This window comes from Typopeltis vanoorti, chromosome 7 (assembly GCF_054136105.1).
Source record: "Typopeltis vanoorti isolate ZY-2024b chromosome 7, IOZ_Tvanoo_1.0, whole genome shotgun sequence".
NCBI classification, from domain to species: domain Eukaryota; kingdom Metazoa; phylum Arthropoda; class Arachnida; order Uropygi; family Thelyphonidae; genus Typopeltis; species Typopeltis vanoorti.
Genome location: NC_143555.1, coordinates 132,603,212 through 132,626,288, shown reverse-complemented (window position 1 = coordinate 132,626,288; position 23,077 = coordinate 132,603,212). Strand labels below are relative to the sequence as shown.

Sequence of the window (23,077 nt, the reverse complement as noted above, 5' to 3'; positions counted from 1 at the left end):
GTTTACTCCCTGGCATTGTACTGATGAAGTCGGCATTTCCAATGAAACTAGTAGTAAAACCTTATTAAATCTCTTTTATTTTTCTTGGTGTTTAAGTCAGTTAATAATTATATATATATATATATATATAAGCCTAAGTATTTTCCTAGTACTAAGGAACTATAGGATTATACCTGTTTGCACTGTAGGTGAGTCACATAAAAAATATTAATCTAATTTTGAGTAAGATTGTCAGTAAGCAGATGATATGTGAAATATCATTCTTAAGCTTTAGTCATCAGGCTTTTTTCCTTTTCTGAATAGCTCAATTTTACTGAAGAAGATAAGAACAGGACTGTATTCATACTCATTCTTGTCATTATCCATATCAAAATTTATAGTGATCACTTCCTTTGTTCCATGGATACTTTATTAACAACAAATGGAATCTTTAAAGTGTTATTATTATTATTATTATTATTATTATTATTATTACACCCTTCATGGAGTTGGCAGATTCATCATTGGATAATAAAGTAGATTTTCAGTAATGCTTTTGTCAACATGTTGGATTGGTTGAGTGGGTAACATCTTCAGTCTCCAAGCAACAAATTTCAGATTCAAATCCCACTCTAGAATGGATGATTGTAAAAGTCTTTAGTTGGTAGATAGTTGTGATTGCATGGCATGAAATCCTGCTTACTGATGATCTGAAATACTTGAAAAAAGTGTTATATTTGGTCTTATACAGCAGGATAATCAAATTATTTAACCCTTAGCCCACTCTTGACAACAGGGCAACAACCTTTCAGGGTGGATGGAATTCATATGAAAAAAAAAAAGAAAAGAAAAGAAAAAAATAGGACTACTCTGCCTTTCGAGAAACTTCCAAGTTAACAACCTTATTTCGAAGAATATTTGATTATCAAGATACTTTGAACTCATGACATTTAATATTTGCATTCCATCCTAAAATGAGTGAAAAGGCTTATGTGTTGGTAGTACATGTTAGTTTATTTTAACAGTATTGATTACAACACAGAATGATATTAAAATAATATTTATTAAATTGTTATTATTATTATTATTCAGGCTTCCATGGAGTCAAAAGACTTATCATGGGAGTTCCTTCCTAAGAACATAAAGTCTGTCAAGACTCATCGAGGGGAGGTCCCCCCTAAGAAACACAAAGTCTATCATACCACTCCTTAAACTCATTGACTGTTCTCGCCCTCACCACTCTATCAGGCAATGCATTCCACGGCTCAACCACCCTCCATGCAAAGAAACCACTCCTCACCCTCTTGCTCACAGTTTCCTTTCATAACTTCAAGCGATGGCCTCTTGTCATCACTCCTTCCTGCTGTTCAACCAAGTGAAAGAACTCCCCACTGTCAATCCTGTAACCATCTCTCAACAGTTTAAAAGTCTCAATCATATCACCTCTCCTTCTTCTATCCACCAAACTCTTTAGTCCACACTCCCTCAGCCAATCCTCATAACTAACATTGTACAGTCCTGAAACGATCTTTGTTATCCGCATTTGTACCCTTTCCACAGTTAATTTATCCCCTTCAAATCCTGGGGACCAAATCTGAGAACAATAGTCCAAGTGTGGTCTGATCAAGACTTATACAATGGGATGATAACCCTCCTATCTCTGCAGGTCAGTGTCCTTCTCATAATTGCAGCAATCCTCTGTGTTACCTTCACCACCTTTGCAATATGTCCCCTAAACTTCAGGTTTCTATCAATAAACAACGCCAGATCTTTTGTCTCCCCAACTTCCTCCAGTATAACTCCTCCCATACAGTATGCAGCATCCCATCGATGTTTCCGAAACCTCAAGACCTTACATTTTGGTGCATTAAACTCAAAACCCCATTCATTTGCCCATCTATCTAGCTTATTCAAATCCTCTTGCAGGGCTACCACATCTGCACTATTACTAATAATCCTTCCCAGCTTCGCATCATCCGCAAACAACTGAATATCCCCTTGCAATCCATTGGCAATGTCATTGATATAAAGGTTAAACAATATAGGTCTTAGTACTGAGCCCTGTGGGACCCCACTTGTAACCTTCTGTCCACTTGAAACTGCTCCACCATACACACAACTCTCTGATACCTATCAGACAGCCAATCCTGAATCCAGTTGACCAATCTGACATCCAGACCCATGTGTTGCAACTTAAATATCATCTTATCATGTGGCACCCTGTCAAATGCCTTTGCTAAGTCTAAGAAAATTGCAGTATATGCCTTTCCCTCATCTAATGTTCTTGTAACTTTATTATAAAAGGCTAGCATATTGCTAAAACAAGAGCACCCCCTTTCACAAATCCATGTTGACTCATACAGATAACATTACCCTCATCTGCCCAGTGCTGTATATGGTCTCTCACTACTTTCTCCAAGATCTTAACAACTACTGATGACACACAGACTGGTCTATAATTAGACACTTCCAGTCTGTTACCACCCTTATGCAATGGCACTATCTTACCTTCCTTCCATTCCCTGGGCACCTTTTCCAAATCCAGACTTTCATTGAAAAGCCAGGTTAAAGGGACTGTCAGTTCCCTAGCACATTCTCTCAAAACTCGTGGTGAAATACCATCCAGTCCCAAAGCTTTATTGACATCCAGAGTTCTCAGTATCTGAAACACACTCTCCTCCTGTACCTCTAAACCTTGAACCTGCCCTATCCCTCTAGCATTAAAACTGACTCCTCCAGGATGAAATACTCCAATAAAGTGTTCATTGAACAATTCCACTATGTCCTCTGCATCAGTCACTCTATTCCCATTTTTATCCCACAATATCATTCTTCCACAGTCATTTCTCCTCCTACTGGCCACATAGCTAAAAAATTCCCTAGGATTTTCTTTGGATCTTAGGGCCAATCTCCTCTCATATTCCAGTTTCGCTTTCCTTACTACACTAGTCACTCTTCTGGCCTGTGTCTTATATTCTTCCCACATCCTCTCTTCACCTGTCTCCTTATATCTCTTCCATAGCCTCTTTTTCACATGCAATTCCTGTTTAATATTGTTTGTCATCCACTTTACTCCAAATTGTGTCCTCTTCTTCACTCGTGGTATACAACTTACCATTGCTGCTAACAAATATTCTTTCACAATTTCCTACGCATTAACGATATCCCGGCCTTCCAATTCCTCCCTCCATGAAACTTCCCGAAGTTGACGTCTAAGACTATTATAATCACCTGCCTTATAATTCCACATAAGTTCCCGTCACTTTGATACTCCTGCATGTCTATTCATTTTCCAAGTCAAAACCATATGGTCACTCTCTCCAACTGGTGGGAGAGATGTCATCTCAGTTATTATCAACTCTTCTGATGCTATAACCAAATCTAAAACTCTTGAACCTCTTGTTCCCTCTGTTACGTGTTGCCTAAGACATTTGTCCCTCAAGAATTCTAGAAATTCCATTCCACTATTGCTACATGCATCTTCCTCTCTCCAATTTATACTACTGTAGTTAAAATCTCCCATAACAATCATTCTTCTTGCACTTGCCAAACTTAGCTGTCTAAACATCTCCTGGTCCCCATCCTCCGTGCTCCTGGGTCTGTAGCAACACCCCACTAAATATCCTGTCTTGCCTACCTCTACCTCACACCATATGCTCTCAAAATCATTTGTCTCACTTCCTTCCAAAGCCTCCCCTCTTAGAGGACATAGGTCATCACTTATCATAAGCAGTACCCCACCACCACGCTTTCCCCTCCTATCCTGATGAAAAATACTGTACCCAGCAACTTCTATTCCTGTTATTATATCCCCTTCTGTCAATTAGCTGATATTTTTCTGGTATTATATCCAGCATCTTCAGAGCACAAGAACATTTTGTCACAGTACACGAAACAACAACCATTCAGTTGACAGTGAGACTAGGTGAAAAAAATTGTACCAGAACAAGGAACTAAAGTCCAATTAGGATTTTGTTCCTTGTGTTTTTTCACTTACATTTTTTTTAAACCAGTCCCACTGTCATACCAAATTGTTGTTGTTGTTTCATGTACTGTGAGAAACTGTTCTTGTGCTCTAAAGATTCGATATACTACCAGCGAAATATCAACTAATAAGTGAATAAATATTAATTATTTTATCATTCTGTGTTGTAATCAATATCGTTAAAATAAACTAACATGCATTCTACCTGTTACAAGTACTATGAGCTAGATTAAGCTGAGCTTACAGAAGATGACTAAAGTCCAACACAAAAGCCGGTTCTTTTCGAAAGACTGTCATGAAACATTGTGAGGCATTTCCGTAATGAGTACATCCTAAGACCTTGTGGACTGCACTTTTTCTCGTTGTGATTAAAAGCGCGCTGCTCAATGTTGTCTGTTGATGTTAATTTTTTTTTTGGTAAAACTTATTATGTTTATTATAGTTAGAGTGTTAGACTATATCATTCAATACAACTCATGATTTTATATAGGGATCATTCTGTCATAAATGCTTGTGATGTTCATCTTTCATACTGAAAATGTTCGTAAATACATTAAGTGAAAATAAAAATGATTATTTTTATGTAAGCATGAATTTATTTCTTATTTTGCATTTAATAACATGTACTCATTAGATACTGTTTTTGAGTTTCACACACATGCCCACAAAGAAGGAAAGTTTTCTTTTTTGTTTGCTTTTTATTGCCTCACAAACAGTGATGAGTTATAACATTAATAACGTAATATCTGATTTAATATGCCATATTTGTACGTGCAATCTGTAGTATAGATTTCTTATTATAAATGTATATTTTTGTTAGATTTCATCCTCCTGATGCTTGTTTGTTTGAATTAATGCGATTTCGTATTAGACCTCCACGTAACAGAGAGCTTCCTTTGCAAGTAAGTAATAAAAACCAGTTTACAAATATTTCATCTTAACTTTCATTTTAAACAGTTTACAAATAATTTCGTCACTTTCAACAGGTTTAATATTCTTATTTTTAATATTCAGAGTTTTTTTTTTTTCATATGAATCAGATATCCCATTGGACCAAATTGCTCTGAATATAATATTATAACAACAAAATTATTTTCAGAGGTGCCGATCTGAATACTGAAATTTACATTTAGTGGAACAAAAGAAGAATTTGAGGACAGCTAGCAGGAGGTTCTTGAGGAGAGTGAAAGATAACAATGTGGTAGGAAAAGTAGTCAGTGTGTTGCTAAGGTATGACAATGATGAGTTGAGATGGCAAGCAAAAATAATTATTATTATTACACGGGTATCTCTGTGGAGTCAGAAGACTCATTGTAGTAGATCCATTATTTACACAATACCTGTCATACCTCTTCTTGGACTCATTCACTGATGAAATACTCACAACCACTTCTAGCAACCTATTCCATTTATTCAGCACCCTCCAAGCAAAAACATCTAGTCCTAACACCTTTGCTAACCACACTCTTATGCAACTTCTGCTGGTAACCCTTTGTTCTATCTCTCTTCTTGCCATGTACTGAAAATCTTCTTATAAGATATACATTGAAGACTTCACAAAGTCTTCAGTGTATATCTTATAACACCCTTTTAATAACTTTGTCACTCACCTCTGGATCTTCATCATAACTTCTTCATCCTCACAGAATCCTGGAGTCCAGATTTGTGCAGTGTAGTCCAGATGTGGCATATAGGGGAACCTCTCTATCCCTGCTTGTTAGCATGCTCTTTATACAACCACATAATCTGATGTAGTGTTTTGGTTACCTTCGAAATATGCCCTCTAAACTTCAATTCCCACAATCACATCCAAGTATCTAGCCTCATCATTCCTGCAGAGTTCAGTTCCACCAATATAGTACACAGCTTCTGATCTCTTCCCAAAGTGCATCACCTTACACTTGGCCACATTAAACTGGCAGCCATTCACCTTTGATCATACTGCTAGTCTGTTTAAGTTTTCCTGCAGGATCTCTGCATTGCCTTCATTTTCCACTGCTCTTGTCCGCACGGTTAGCCTAGTTGCGTTTTGTAACCATATGCCTGGGAAAGGAGTGTCCTAGGTTCGATTCCCGTCGACAACGTGAGGAGCTTAAGGATCCTCCTCAGCCATAGTCAAATTTGCCAGTCTTGGGTGTGGACAGTAGGGTTTTTTCCACCAGTTTATCTGGGGTTTTTCTTCCCGCAAGCAGGCAAACCAGTCCAGTGAACACACATGGATTACATTCAGGAATACCGACCCAGCCATAGGTCTGATTCATCAGCTATGCCAGTTCCACAGTCCAGATAAAATTTGAGGGGACTGAGATGGTGCCATACCTCCCCTTAAAGGGGACTCATGGCTGTGTATCATCATACAATTATTATTATTATTATTATTACCATTGCTCTTCTCAGTTAAGCATTACCAGTAAACAACTGAATAATTCCTGTTGAATCATTTCCTATATCACTGATATACAAATTAAACAATAGAGGACCAAATACTGAGCCCTGTAGTACACTGTTGATCACTTGTCTTCTCCTGGACTTAACCTCTCCATAAACCAATCTTTGATATCTGTCCATCAGCCATCCTCTAACCCAAATCCCAAATCACCAGATTCATATCCACCCCCATTTGTTCCAATTTATGCAATATAGTTCTATGTGGAATTTTGTCAAATGCTTTTGCAATGTTTAGCAATATAAAAAGTAAGCAAATTACTAAGGCAAGACTTACCCATCATAAAACCATGTTATCCCTTATAGAGTGCCATATTCCTATCCACTCAGTCTTCAATTCTGCCTTTACCAATTTCTCCAATACCTTAGTCACCACTCCTGAGATGCTGATTGGCCTCTAATTTGCTACTTCTGTCTTGGAGCCTCATTTATGAAAAGGGACTATTTTGCCGTCTTTCCACTCCAGTGATACCTTCCCAGTACTGAGGCCTAAACAACTTAGTTAGAGGAGCTGATAATTCTGTTGCACATTCTCGTAATGCATAGGCAGATATGCCATCTAATCCCATGGCTGTATTTGTATTGAGTTTCTGCAATATTTTAAGCACCTCCATTTCTTCAATTTCTATTCTCTTATCAGTCAGCCACATCTGGCATTACAATCTCACTACCTATATGGTGCATCCCTACAAAATGCTCACTCAGTAATTCATCTGTTTGGTTTGATTCTGTTATCTCTTCACCATCAGCATTTTTTAAAGTCATCCATAATCATTCCTGCTTTTACTTGCCACACAGTGAAAGAACTCTTCAAGATTTCTTTTGGCCTCATCAGCTAGTTGTCTCTCATAATTAGCTTCACCCTTCCTTACCATACCGATCATTCTTCTTGCCTGTGCCTCATACTGTTTATACTGGCACTGATTACCTTTTCTTTATAATCCCTCCTCAACCTTTCCTTTCTGTGCAATTCCTGCTTAATTAAGCTATTCATCCATCTAACTCCTACCTGATTTATCCTTCTGACTCTAGGTATATAATCAGATACTGTTTTCTTCAAACACCCCCCCCCTTGACCACTTCTCATGCACCAACATCTCTCCTCTGCAAATTCTTATGCTATTTGCTCTGCTGAAAGCTGACTCCTCAGTTTGTCGCAATCACTTGCTTTGTAATTCCACATATATCTCTTCTTAACAGAAAATTCTGCATGTCTGGCAATCTCTCAGGTCAAGAAAACTACATGATCACTTTCTTCAAACAGAGGAAGCATATCTTATGAATGGTATGTTGGTAGATAATTCATATCCCACTGTAGTATGGATGTTTGTAAAAGTCTTTAGGTGGTAGACCATTGTTATTAATGTATGAGATACATTTTTGAAATGGATGGAATTGAATAAAGGCAGTAGATGGCATTTAAATGGATCTGGTGTGATTCAAGGAGAGACTAGCTTGGAATCTAATGAGTGATATGAACAAGAGATCAGAGGGGGTAAGAAGTTATATGAAAGAGCAGAAGAGTGGAACAGGTGAGACAGAAGTGCATGTGAATTGAGTGAGGAACAAGAGATAAGAATGCACAGTGACACAAGAGATAAGAATGCACAAAACATAATGAGAGTGGATTCTAGAAGCACTAATGAATGCATGTAATGGGAATATTTGAGTCTGAGAGGATTTATAGGATAAGGGGTTATAAAGGTGAGCAATCAGAAGCAGGTGCAGAGAAGTCACAAGTGGCATAAGGAACTAGTTGCAGATCCAAAAGTGAATTGCTCTTTTTGTTCACGAATGCCAGGAGTATCTCTGATTAAGTTTATTTACCTGAATAAATGAAACATGGTTAAATGAGGATGATATTTTGATGAGAATAGAAATATAAGGGTACGATGTTTATCATGAGGATAGGAAGAGCAAGGATGAAGGGGAGTGCAATGATAATAGGGGAATTGTTCTAGTATTGGAGATGTAAAGATTAAATAGTGGTTTTGAGATATGTATTAGTATGGTGTAAAGCGGAGAATAATGGAAAAAGATATTTAGTTTGATGTTACTATAGTCTAGGAAATGTGGAGGTCGGTGACAAGGAAAACAAGAAAGGATGATCATTATAGGTAATTTTAATCATGATAATATTGATTGAAATGAAGAATCTGGGAATAAGGAAAACAAATTTCTTGAGTTCATGAAGAACAACTATCTTAGGCAATATGTAACAGCAAATACATGACGGTTGAGAATCTTAGATTAGACCATATCATCAGTGAATGTGATTATGAATAGGTGTCTGATCTTCCTCATTGGAAGGAGTTACCATAAGGTGTCGTAGCCAGTCACATGAGCCAATCATATGCCAGTCACAGAAGTTATTATATGAACTTCTCTGAGGAAAGGATATATATGTAGAAATCAAAGGTCAGTGATTACGAAGAAGCTTAGGAGATAGCATGGAGCTATATCATGGAATGAGGACCTGAGTGGAATAGATATAAATGATGCTTTGGTATTGGTCAATAAAAATGTCAGAATGTATTACGTCCGTAGGATATGTGCTTTGCATTATGGGATACTAAGGTAAGTGATGTGAAGTCATTAGCTTCTATATACAAGTTGCCCAGTCCTGAAAATACTTCAGGCACAAACTTACACTTGGATAAAGAATTAAACCAAGAATATAATTTTGAGGATCAGCTGAGGGAATGTAGACTGCACAGTTTGGTGGATAGAAGAAGGAGAGGTGATATGATTGAGACTTTTAAACTGTTGAGAGGTGGTTACAGGGATTGACACTGGGGAGTTCTTTCGCTTGGTTGAGCAGTGGGAAGGAGCAAAGACAAGGGGCCATCCCTAGAAGTTATGGAAGGAAACTGTGAGCAAGAGGGTGAGGAGTGGTTTCTTTGCATGGAGGGTGGTTGAACCATGGAATGCATTGCCTGATAGAGCGGTGAGAGCGAGAATGGTCAATAAGTTTAAGGAGTGCTGTGATAGACTTTGTGTTTCCTAGCATTGACCTCCTGCGATGAGTCTTGATAGACTTCGTGTTTCCTAAGAAGGCCCTCCCGTGATGAGTCTTTTGACTCCATGAAAGCCTGAATAATAATAATAATAATAATAATAATAATTTCTTGGCATCTTTAATTTACAAAAAGTACAAAGAACAGACAAGTAATGTGACTCATAAAATAAAGATACCAAAAATTTATATAGGAGTGCTTAAGGGTCAAAGCTGTATAACTGAGAGGAGATTTCCACATAGCCTTTAAAGGAATGCGGAGAACCAACCAGAGCTTCTGACCTAATGTCCAGTCCTCACCTTCTTATGGTGTACCCTGTTGGGTATCTACCTGGATATGAAACGAATGAGAATGGGCTGGAAATTTGGGATTTAGCCGACCAAATTGTTCTTATTGGCTTAAGCCAAAATACAAAATGATGGTACAACATGACAAAATTTCATGCCGGCTGGGGCGTCGACCAGTTAAACAAGGATCCCCGTTGTTTTCACCAGGGAACCAAGGTGAACAGCAAAAAGTTAACCACTGGAACAAATGTGAAAAACCATCCCAACTCAACATCGCCAGAGTTAAAGATCGATAACATCAACATAAGAAGCCTGAATGGCAAAGAAATGGAACTAGCTGAGGAATTAGATAAGTACCAGATCGACATAATAGGGGTGACTGAAACAAAAAAGACAAAAACTGGTGAGATCTTTCTGAGCAATAAATACAAAATGTTATATTCAGGCAACGACAACCAAGGAAAAGAAGGAGCAGCCATTGTATTCAAAACTAAATATGAGGCTAATCTTCTTGAATGGCAGGCAGTCTCAAGTAGAGTGATGTGGGCAAATATCAGAGGGAACTGGACAATGAGACTTATTTGTGCCTATGGCCCACAGAAGGTTCTACTAAGGTAGAAGTGGAGGAATTTTTTGAGGATTTAGAGAAAGCAACTGACACAATGAAAAAGGAAAAGTTGGTCCTTGTTGGGGATCTAAATAGCAGAGTAGAAAATGATTGTCAGACATACAAAAATATATTGGGAAAATTTGGAGAAAAGAGCAAAGCTAATAATAATGGCAAATACCTGTTGGATTTCTGCTCAGGACATGGACTGGTTATTTCTAACACCATGTTCCAACATAAAGATGTGCACAAATTCACATGGAGAGAAGAGGGGCAAGGAAAGTCTCATTGACTATGTTATTGCTGATAGTGATGTTTTCTCCCTGGTGCAGGACACCAGAGTGTACAGAGGATTTGAAATTGGAAGTGATCACTATTTAGTCTTGAGCAGGATGAAATTGAATTTCATATTGAAAAGAATAACATGTAAAGAAAGTTTTAAAATGAATAAAAGTTGAGCAGCTCTCAGATGTGAACTGTAGACTAAAATACACAAAGATTATTGAAGAAAAAATGAAAAAATTTGAGAACAGGAGCCAAACCTTGGAGATTCTGGCAAAACCTTGATTGATTCAGCCAGAGAGGCATGTGGTGAGGTTGTCTGCAAGGATAGAAAAATCAGAACTCCATGGTGGACACAGGAAGTTAAAGAGGCAGTGAAGGAAATGAAGAAATCATATCAAAAGTTTTTGTCAAATACGTCAGCTTGTGCTCTTAGAGAATACAGAGATAAATGTAAGAAAGCTAAACACTGTGTAAAACTAGCTAAACAAAATACATGGGAGGACTGGCAAGAAAATAGAAAATAAATATCAAGAAGGTGGCAAGATATTCTGGAGGTTGTTGAAGAAGCTTAGGAATGAAGGAAAGAGTGCTGCAAAAGGAGTAAGAGATGATAAAGGTGACATGAAAACGGGAGAAAAAGATATCCTTGAAGTATGGAGTAATTACTTCGAAAAATTGCTAAATGAAACAAGCAATGATAGCACAGTGGTAAACAAAAAACACTCAACAGGCATACAGTCAGGAATACACATCCATATTTGAAGTAGAAAAAGCCATCAAAGGCTTGAAATGGTGAAAGGCAGCAGGAGTTGATGATATTCGACCAGAAATGTTGAAGTATGGTGGTATGAAAGTCTTGCAGTGGCGACACTGCATAATTCTGAAGGCCTGGACAAAGGGACAAATTCCTGATGATTGGAGTAGAGCTGTAATAGTACTCATATATATAAAAAGGGAAATAAAACTGAATGTGAGAATTACTTAGGTATTTCCCTACTGAGTGTTCCTTATTCTTGTTGAGAGGCTTATATGCTGGTTAAACATGATAACTAATATTTAAGGAATTGACAGCGTATACTAGAAATATAAATTAAATAAACTTTAATATATACTTTCCGATATTTCGGCAAACGTCACGTTGCCATCTTCTTGGGAACTTAATACAAAGACATGTGCACACAAGTACTATATAACAGCAAATGAGAACTGAAGCTAGGAAGCTAACGTTTTCCTAAAGTCCTGATGGTGTCCTCTGGAGGGCTATATTGGTGATTCTTGGCCTTTGGGCTGAAGTTCTTCTGATAAATGTTTCCCAAATTTGGGGCAGTCTCATGCATCCAAATTTGTTGAGGTTTGGCATGTTCCTAAGGGCTGAGGCTGATTCCATGAATAGTCTTTCATACTTGAACTTGCTGCAGTGTATGACTGTGGCTTTCTTCCATCTTATTCTGTGGCAAATATCCAGAGCGTGGTCTGCAAGCCCAGAGTGGCTGTACTGGTGAAATCGGATGTAGTCCTTGTGTTCTGAGATTCTGATATTTGCTGTCCTGCCTGTTTGGCCAAAGTAAGACAATTTACAGCTGCAAGGGACCTGGTATACACCAGGTAGGTCTAGGGGAAGTGGTTGGTCTTTAGTGGAGCGGATAAGGGATGCCAATTTTCAATGTGGTCTGTAACAAGTGGTTAAGTCATGTTTTCTTAAGATTTTGTTGATTTTTTCCGAGGTGCCTCAGATGTAGGGAATGGTGGTGGATTTAGAGTAATCTTTTTTGTGAAGGGGAGGGGGTGGTGGGTTCTGGATAACTGGGTTCAGTATTTTCTGGATTTTTTTTGGGGAGGGTAGCCATTGGCTGAGAAAGTGTCACAGATGTGATTTAGTTCAGTGGTTAGGGCTTGATCATTTGAACAGATTATTTTTGCCCTGTTGAATAGTGTCTTAATAACTCCATATTGTTGTGAAGAGGGGTGATGGGATTGTTGGTGAATGTATCTGCCTGTATGGGTGGGTTTTCTATAAACTGAGAAAACCAAGGTTCCATTAGGTTGGCGGGTAACTGGTGTGTCTAGGAAGGGGAGGTTATTGTTTTCCTCTTTTTCCAGGGTGAACCTGATTCTAGGGTGTTAGTTGTTTAAGTGTGTTAGGAAGGAGAGGAGTGAATCCGGGCCATGTGGCCAAATAGCAAACACATCATCAACGTAGCGAAGCCATATGGTAGGTTTTTGTGGGGCTGAGTTTAAGGCTTTCTCTTCAAAAGTCTCCATAAAGAAGTTGGCCAAGGGTGGGGAATGTGGTGAACCCATGGCTGTCCCCTCTATCTGTTTGTAGAATTTTTCCTGCCAAACGAAATAGCCTGAGTTCATTGTAAACTGAAATAGGGCTGAGATATCGGGAGGAAATTTAGCTTGGATTAGCTCTAGGGTTTCTTTGAGGGGTACATTCGTGAATAGGGAGGAGACGTCAAAACTGACCATTATGTCATTATGTTGCAGTGCAAGGTTTTCTATACTGGCTTTGAAGTGGGCTGAGTTTTTTATGTGTGATGGTGTGTTGCCAGTATAGTGTGAGAGCGCTTTGGCTAAATGCTTGGCTAGTTTGTAAGTGGGGGAATCAATGCCATCCACTATGGGACGTAATGGCACATTTTTTTTTTATGTATTTTTGGGAGCCCATATATGCGGGGGGGGGGTCTAGAGTTATAGGGTTTTAGTCTGTTGGTAACCTCTACAGGCCAAGAAGTAACCTTCTTAAGGAGCCTATGGAGTTTTCTAATTTGTGAGTTGGTGGGATTGTAATTAATGGGGAGGTAAGTGGATCGATCTAATAGCAAAGCCTTGAGCTTACCTGTGTAGTCATTAAGGTTGAGTACCACAGTGGCGTTCCCCTTATCTGCTTTGGTGATCACTATTTCTTTGTTTCTCTTCAATTCTTGTAGTGACTTGTATTCACTAATAGATATGTTGGATTTTGGAGGTTTTGCTTTTTTGAGAACACAGGCTACATCCAATCGAATATCGTTGGTGATGTGGTTTGGAAGTTGGCGAATTCCGCGTTCAATTTGGATCATTAATTCATCGGCCGGTAATTTCTTAGGAGCAATGGCGAAGTTGTGACCACGTGACAGAGCGTTGAGTGCTTCAGGCTTCAAGATAACTGAAGTAAGGTTAACTACAATGTTGGTTTGTAGTTTAGGTTTGGATGCCGAGTTCTTTATTAATTTATCAAACTTGTTGATATGTCGGCTCTGCATTCATTCGAATTCTTTATTAGCTGCCGTACACGAGACGTCATGTAGGACTGACCAAAGCTCGTGATTAAGCGTATGTGAAAGCTCATTCTCTAGCGCTAAAATAGCTCTGTTTATGTCGGCTAGGGAACCGCGTGTAGCGGTAATTTGTTCCCGAAGTAAAGCCTGGCTTGCCCGGTTGTAGATACGGAGAGCTTTCTGTGAGACGGAGCTGAAGAAAAAGCCTTAAACTCAGCCCCACAAAAACCTACCATATGGCTTCGCTACGTTGATGATGTGTTTGCTATTTGGCCACATGGCCCGGATTCACTCCTCTCCTTCCTAACACACTTAAACAACCAACACCCTAGAATCAAGTTCACCCTGGAAAAAGAGGAAAACAATAACCTCCCCTTCCTAGACACACCAGTCACCCGCCAACCTAATGGAACCTTGGTTTTCTCAGTTTATAGAAAACCCACCCATACAGGCAGATACATTCACCAACAATCCCATCACCCCTCTTCACAACAATATGGAGTTATTAAGACACTATTCAACAGGGCAAAAATAATCTGTTCAAATGATCAAGCCCTAACCACTGAACTAAATCACATCCGTGACACTTTCTCAGCCAATGGCTACCCTCCCCCAAAAAATCCAGAAAATACTGAACCCAGTTATCCACAACCCACCACCCCCTCCCCTTCACAAAAAAGATTACTCTAAATCCATCACCATTCCCTACATCCGAGGCACCTCGGAAAAAATCAACAAAATCTTAAGAAAACATGACTTAACCACTTGTTACAGACCACATAGAAAATTGGCATCCCTTATCCGCTCCACTAAAGACCAACCACTTCCCCTAGACCTACCTGGTGTATACCAGGTCCCTTGCAGCTGTAAATTGTCTTACTTTGGCCAAACAGGCAGGACAGCAAATATCAGAATCTCAGAACACAAGGACTACATCCGATTTCACCAGTACAGCCACTCTGGGCTTGCAGACCACGCTCTGGATACTTGCCACAGAATAAGATGGAAGAAAGCCACAGTCATACGCTGCAGCAAGTTCAAGTATGAAAGACTATTCATGGAATCAGCCTCAGCCCTTAGGAACATGCCAAACCTCAACAAATTTGGATGCATGAGACTGCCCCAAATTTGGGAAACATTTATCAGAAGAACTTCAGCCCAAAGGCCAAGAATCACCAATATAGCCTCCTAGCTTCAGTTCTCATTTGCTGTTATATAGTACTTGTGTGCACATGTCTTTGTATTAAGTTCCCAAGAAGATGGCAACGTGACATTTGCCGAAATATCGGAAAGTATATATTAAAGTTTATTTAATTTATATTTCTAGTATACGCTGTCAATTCCTTAAATATTAGTTATAGTGTTCCTTGCAAGATCTATGCAAGTATACTTGAGAAACGGTTGAGAAGAATTGTGGAAGAAAAACTTGGTGAAGAACAAGTTGAATTCAGGCCAAATAGAGGATGTCAGGATCAGATTTTCACTTTACAACAAGTAGTTGAGAAATCATGGGAATATAACAGAGATCTCTATTTAAGTTTTGTCGATCTGGTAAAGGCATATGACAAGGTGCCAAGAGAGAAGCTATTCAATATGCTACAGTTATATGGTGTTAATGGGGCATTATATCAAGCAGTACTTAGTCTTTATTTGAGTTGAAAGTCAGCAGTTAGAATTGAAGGAAGTTCAGGAAGATGGTTTAACGTTAAATCTGGGGTGAGACAAGGATGTACATTATCCCCTCTGTTATTCATTATCTATATGGATCACATTATGAAGGAAAGTGGTATTAGACATTATATCAAAATTGGAGATGTTAATGTCAGCTCTTTGCTTTATGTAGACGATGTTATACTTGTCAATAAATCTGCTACAAGTCTGCAAGGTTCCCTGACTAAATTGAGTAACTGTTGTAATAGATATGGTATGAAGGTCAGCAGTAAAAGACTAAGACAATAAAAATAGGCAGAATCATTGAAATTGTCAACTGCATTGTGAACGGAGAACCTGTGGAACAAGTAAAATATTTCAGCTACTTAGGCACGATTTTTAGTGAAGATGGTAAATTAAATATGGAAATAGACAACGGAATCAACAAAGCTGGTATGAAGTCATTTGAATAAATTCATATGGAATAAGAGAGAAATTAGTTGGAACACTAAATTAGCTCTATACAAGACAAGTGTTCAAACCAGTTTTAACTTATGGATCTGAGAGCTGGGTCAGAAGTAAAACACTTGACCAAAGATTAGAGACCGCAGATATGAGAATTCTGAGAAAGATTTGAGGTGTGAACAGATGGCATCAATGGCAATATCATATTAAAAATGAGGATATTAGGAAAGAACTTGACATTGTCAGCATCCAGGAATGTGTTAGCAGAGCTAATCTCAGGTGGTATGGTCGTTTAAACAGAATGGGCGAGGAAAATTAGCAAAACAAGTGTTCTCTGCCAGGTTGGCAGGAAAACGACCCAGAGGAAGACCAAGATATAGGTGGATTGATACGGTACAAAGTGCCTGAGACGACAGAAATATAAGATCTGATCTGGAGGAAAAGTGTAGATAGGAAGTTAGTAATGATGTAAATTTTTCATGTAGTACTATGAAAAATGATGATGATGATGAAGAATTTATATACTTGGTTTAATCCTTTAACCAAGTGTAAGCAAACAAAGTTTGCCCCTGAAGTATCTTCATTACTGCGGCAACTCGTGTTAAAGGTGGTATGACTTCACATCACTTGCCTTAGTATCCCATAATGCAAAGCACATCTCCTTGCAGTCATGTATAATACTATGCATTATGGAAAGAATCACTACCCAGACTGGTTTCGACCTTTGTTGAGGTCTCATCAGTGGGAGGCAGACCCAGAGGTGATACGAAGGTTGAAGTAATGCAGAAGTCATATTTTCATATATATGAGTTGCCAAAAGTTGTCACACCTTATTATTATAATACTCTGGATAAGAGATAGTGATTTGTTGAAAGTTTTTCCACTTGGTTTTACTATAAATTGTCCGCACGGTTAACCTAGCGGCTTCGCGCTTCGCAACCATATGCCTGGGAGTGTCTTAGGTTTGATTCCCGTCAACGACGTGAGGTGCTTAAGGATCTTCCTCAGCCATATCCAATTTAGCTGGTCTTGGGCATGGATAGCAGAGTTTTTTCTGCCAGTTTATCTGAGGTTTTTTATCCTGTAATCAGGCAAACTGGACCAGTGAACACACTGGATATAGTCATAAAAATATGGCAAGGAAGGCAACGGGAAACCACCTTGCGTCACTATCTCCCTAGTAATCAGCTGCAACCCCCTCAAAGAGAGGAAGCCATAGGATCAGATCAGATACTATAAATTAAAGATACTAAGAATTTATATACTTGGTTTAATCCTTTATCCAAGTGTAAGCAAACAAAGTTTATGCCTGAAGTATCTTCAGGACTGGACCAACTCATGGTAAAGGTGGTATGACTTCACATCACTTGCCTTAGTATCCCATAGTGCAAAACACATCTCCTTGCAGACATGAATAATGCTATGTATTATTGGAAGGGTCACTACCAGACTGGCTTCCATGTTTAAGTGCAGGGGGTTACCTCTCCTAAAACTCATGCAATCACTCTGATTACCCAACAATGAGCGACCTGAGTGATCATTTAACTCAGCGGTGGTTCTGTTCAGTAACAGGTTCCCCTACCACCAAGCAGAACCTCTCATATTTCAGAAAAAGCATCAGCCAAGGAAGCTCTAATACAGGCCTGTACTTTTTATCATATCAGCTATACAATGTGCAGTCTTTGCAACATGTGCAATGTGCCCTCGGAACTTCAGTCCACTCTCCACCATCACTCCAACTGAATCTTATCCACTTCCTGAAGTACAGTTCCAGCAATACAGTATATAGTCTTATGTCTCTGTATCACAAAGTGATACAGAGACATAAGGCATACAGAGACAAATACCTTCCATTTTTATTTGACTGAAAAATCCATTGAATTAGGAAGAGCATACGAGAGACATCATATATGGTAGAACTAGAGCTAGTGCACTATCTAATCATGTCCTTAATTTCACTGACCATAATGATAAAAATTCTATCATTCATCCAGTCATCTGGACCAAATCAGAGAACATCTTTAGATGCTGAGATGAACTCAAGATAAGAATTTTATCTCTCAGCTTCCAGTCATTTAACCTATTTGAAACACACACACGCACGCACGCACGCACGCACGCACGCACGCACGCACGCACGCACGCACGCACGCACACACACACACACACACACACACACACACACACACACACACACACACACACACGCATGCGCACGCACGCACGCGCGCACACACACACACACACAGCTATAAGTTTATTTTATGCAAGTATATACTGTATATTTACCAGATATTATTGAAGTTTATTAAACCTTAAAATTACTATTTCACAATTTATTTTGTGTGTCACTTCACTCATGAAAGTTTGTAAAGCTATTGTACATTCATGTTAATGCTGGGTAGTGGGCAAAGGGTTAGTTAATCCATAATTCCTGCTTTAGAAAACCAAACAGAAAACCAAACATAAAACAACTTTTTTTTTCCAAACGATTTCAGGGCCTCCAATAAGCAGTATAGTAGTCCTACACTGGGCAGTAACATTCATCTGCCATCTGAAATTATTCAGAAACATCCATACCTACAATAATATTTGAACCCACAACTTGTTGGTTGGAGAGTTGATATGTTATCCCCTCAGACTAGCTGAATATCCCTTGCTTTGTATGTTACCATTTTAGCTGGATGTAGAAATACTTAACTTAGCATGTGAGTGTTCATCCATAAGCTGGAAACAGTATTTACTTTTCAAAAGTTCATTACCAAGAACGTGTGTTTGTAGTTGTAAGTGCTGCTAAATTTTGTGATAATTTTTTTTGGTGGTGGTGGTCGTGTTGAAGTTTTCTGGGAGTCGAGCATAAAGTTAAAGTAGAGTAACCACACTGAAAACATCTTTTAATCAAAGTGTTGCTATTTATTATTATTATATATATTATTATTATCATCACCAGACTCTCTGGAGTGAAAAAAAAACCCCAAAAAACTATCAAACTCATTTCTCATAAAACTGCAAAACTGATTTACTTTTTTTCCATGTTGACTGCACTCAGTAAATGTATACTGTTCACTCCCTTGTTCAAAATGATCTTATACAACTTCCAAGAATGGCTTCTTGTTTTGTCCCTATAAAAATCTCTTCTTTCCTATAAAAATTTTCGTCCCTGTAAAAATCCCTCGATCAGTTATATCATGTTTTTATTTTGCCTCAGTCCATCCTCATACCCAACATTCCACAGACACTACCATAGTGATTCTTCTCTGGAAGTTTCAAAATTGCTTTAGTATTATGATACCTGCATGAAATTCCAGGTGGCACTCTACATTACACTATACTATGTGATCCACCATCTGTACTATATCACCTGGTACAATATTTTTGTTTGTTAATTGTTCATGTTCTGAGGTTGGTTTGCTACAGAACACAGTGCAAGAGGTAACATATGCAGTAGATAAAATCCAAGTTTCTGGGGGAAAAAAATCTGTTAGCAAACAACTGATATAAATATTCCTCACATCAAGAATTCTTTTTCAGTTGAAAGGCACATAAATTAAAGATGCTAAGAAATTATATATTTGATTTTAATCCTTTATCCAAGTGTGTGTGTGTGTGTGCGCGCGCGCGCACTTTGTATTATGAGGATACATACTAAGGCAATTGATGAAGTCATTAGTCTGTATATACAAGTAGCTCAGTTGTGAAGATACTTCACGTGCAAACCATTGTTTTCTTACTCGGATAAAGGATTAAAACAAGAATATAATTTTTTGGCATCTTTAATTTATTGTAGTACCAAGTTGAAAAAAAAAAACTTTCTGAAAGGCACATGTTCTTTGATTGGAAAAAGCACAGACTCATTTGTCATCTTGATGGCAGGAAACAAATGAGTGATCTATCATGTCACAGTAGATCATCCATCTGATTCCTGAAGTTTTTCTTCAATAAAACCTGAATCTGCATGTCAACTATCTGATTACTCTTTCCAAATGGTGGTAACAGAGTGACTTCTTTTGTCATCTTCTGAGAGGATAGACTAAATCCAGCATTTATGTCACTCACACCTTCCGTTACTTTATGAATCCTCCCTAAACTCAATGAACTCATTCTGCTTAATTCCACACTTTTCTTCTTCCAGTCAGTGCTTCCATAGTTAAAGTCTTCATTTCAAATATATCAATCTCTGTCACACAGAAACTGTCTAAACAATTCTAGATGTAGTGCTTAGGTAATTCACAATTCAACCTTTAACAAGGAGATCAGTGACTTAAGAAAAATGGGGTGAATTTTAATGTCATAAAAATGCACAAAACATCCTGTCTCATTTCCAGGAAAAAAGAATATGCCTCTCTCTCTCTCTCTTCCCTCACTTCTTTTGACAATATTCTTTTCATCAACCAGGATTATATTTCTCTTATTTCTCTTCTTTAAGATCTAATCTATCCCGGCAAAAGCACATCAGGCACATAGCCTCTTCAAACCTCCAAAAAAAGCTTGGTATTCTTTTTGGTTCCAAAAGAGTACTTTTCTTCTGTCAGCTCCTGGCACTTTATTAAGCTCAAATCTATTTTATTATTATTATTATTATTATTTTGTGACACCTCCAAGGAGTCCGAGGATTCATTGAGGGAGGACACCTACTCTACAACACTCCATCCACCAACTACACTGAACCTCTACTATCTATATCAGTGCCATCTACTGCCCACCACCACCACCATAGCTAGTATTTTTTTTTTTGTAAATTGCATGTGTTCTGATGGGTCAATTTGTCTGCATGCAGGATAAAACCTGAGTTTCCGGGAGAAAAAACCCTGCTACCTCTGTATGAGATCGGCTAACTCACCTTCAACTGAAAAAGCCCATATAAGGATTCCTCCCATCACGGGAATCGAACTTAGACCTCTTCCAATCGAAGGGCGCAACTTACCGTTGTTCTTCCAATGGCTTAGAACACTATTCTCCATTTTTGGGTGGTGCACCTAAAAACTCCCTAAGATGGCTCTGGGAGCCATCAGTTAGACAAATTGATGGCTCCCAGGTGTTCTGTTGCTATAGGTATTTCCATTGGTGCTGCTTCAGTGAACATCTGGGAGCCATCAGTTTCCTCTAATCACATATGAACACGAGCAGCTGCTAGTCAACATGCATATACAGTTCAACTACTCCAAATAAGATCACCCTCAGAATGCTTAATTGTATTCAGAAGTGAATAATTTGCCTAACTGATGGCTCTTTCCTCACTGACTCACTCTAGTTGCTTTCCCACAGGCCCTCTTCTACTGAATTATGTCTCTTCTATAGATATTTCCTCACTAAACATTGGGCTGCTACCATCCCTTCACTTTCCTCTGATCACACATGAACACAAGCACTCTGCCTTCACCTCTGCAATTTGAAACAGTCTTTCCAATAGTGTTTTCCCCCAATGATTACATTGGGGGAAAACACTATTGGAATTTTTCCTTCAGGATTTAAAAAAAAAAAGACATTTATAAATTCCTTTCTTCATTCTAATCACTTGCTCACATATGGCAATGTTGTGTCATAGAGCTAAGGACTGCTCAATATTTCACAATCACCTTCTTCCATATTTTTCTGGCCTTTAGATATCTAAGATTTCTGCTCACCTGAGCCTCACACATAATACTTCATTTCTTTCATCTTTTGACTTTTCAGAAAATAGCATTCTCTAAGAAGATAATCCAATTTTCCAATACACTTTAGCATAATAATTTTGAAATTATTGCAATTTAAATTATTAAAAAATTGTAAATGTATATTTAAGTTTACTTTCTTACAGGTAAAAGTAACAATGAATATAAGCAATACAAAAATATCAGTTGAAGCTGATGTGCTTGTACCTGGTTGCATAAGTCGTAAACATGGACAGATTCCATGTGAAAACATACAGATCCGTTTGCCTATTCCTGAGTGTTGGATTTATCTTTTTCGGACAGAGAAATACTTTCATTATGGATCTAAAAAATCAGTTTCCAGAAGAGCTGGAAAGATTAAGGTTGTATCCATTACTTCATTTTACAAGTCAGCACATAGAATTAATATATTCATAGTTTATTTTCTCCTAAATAATGTGTTGAGTTAATAATATAAAGACATAAATTTGCTTGTATATAAAAGTTAAGTATTTTGTTTTTTATTGTTAGTTACCTTTTGGTTTTATAGATGCCAAATGTTGGTGTGATTATGTATGTTAAGTGAAAGTTAAGAGCAGTAGTTAGTTAATTGTTATTATTATTATTATTATTATATTGGTATCTTCATGTGAGAGATCCACTCATGATACCTAGTATCTTTAAATAAGCATAACTATCTTTTGTTTCTCTTGTTGGATTAACATTAACCTCCAGCCTTTCATTGCCTAAACACATTATACATAAAGTTGCAACAGCCTTCAAACAGTTTGGTTTTCTTCATCTGTGGACATTACTTTTGTTCCCCAAACTACTGTGTTAATTATTAAGCACATTTCTCACCAACTTAAAACCCCAAACCTTAGGTTTTAGGTTTTAAGAAAGTCCTTGATTCTAGTTAGAAAAATTACTAATTTCATGAGCTTTCTTTTACTGACTTCTTGACTCTGGAATTCTATTTCATACCCATTCTGTACATATATCATGAGCACTGTTCAACTGAAATAGCATCTATATTTATATTTTAACCTCACAGTCTACACACACACGCACATGCACACACTATATATAGATGTATGCATCTACATATCAATAAGTATGGCTGCATTAATTTGCCAGAGATCTGAGAGACAGTCATTATAAGACCATTTAGCCTGACTTCTTTGAATTAACTTTTTTTATAATCTGGCCATCAGAGGGTTGTTTGTTAGGACATTATTTACAATTTGTGTACTGTTGTAATTGGTGTTCTAAAGATAGTGGTTAGAAAATAAGTAAGTTCATTATTATTATTATTATTATTATTATTATTATTACTATGCATGAAAAATATAGGACACAGGCCAGGAGAGTGACTAGTATGGTAAGGAAGGTGAAACTGGAATATGAGAAGAGATTGGCCCTAAGATCTAAAGAAAATCCTAGGTAATTTTTTAGTTATGTGGC

General features: G+C 38.0%; 1 protein-coding gene across 1 annotated transcript in view; it reads left to right on the top strand.

Annotated features, from left to right (window-relative positions):
- The window catches only part of LOC150105077 (uncharacterized), a 252,392-nt gene that overhangs the window by 157,825 nt on the left and 71,490 nt on the right, over nt 1-23,077 (top strand). Inside the window, exons 5-6 of the mRNA XM_090395112.1 lie at nt 4,785-4,866; nt 21,781-21,996. Of these exons, the coding sequence (XP_090251238.1) occupies nt 4,785-4,866; nt 21,781-21,996 (298 nt within the window). The remainder of the gene's footprint in view (nt 1-4,784; nt 4,867-21,780; nt 21,997-23,077) is intronic.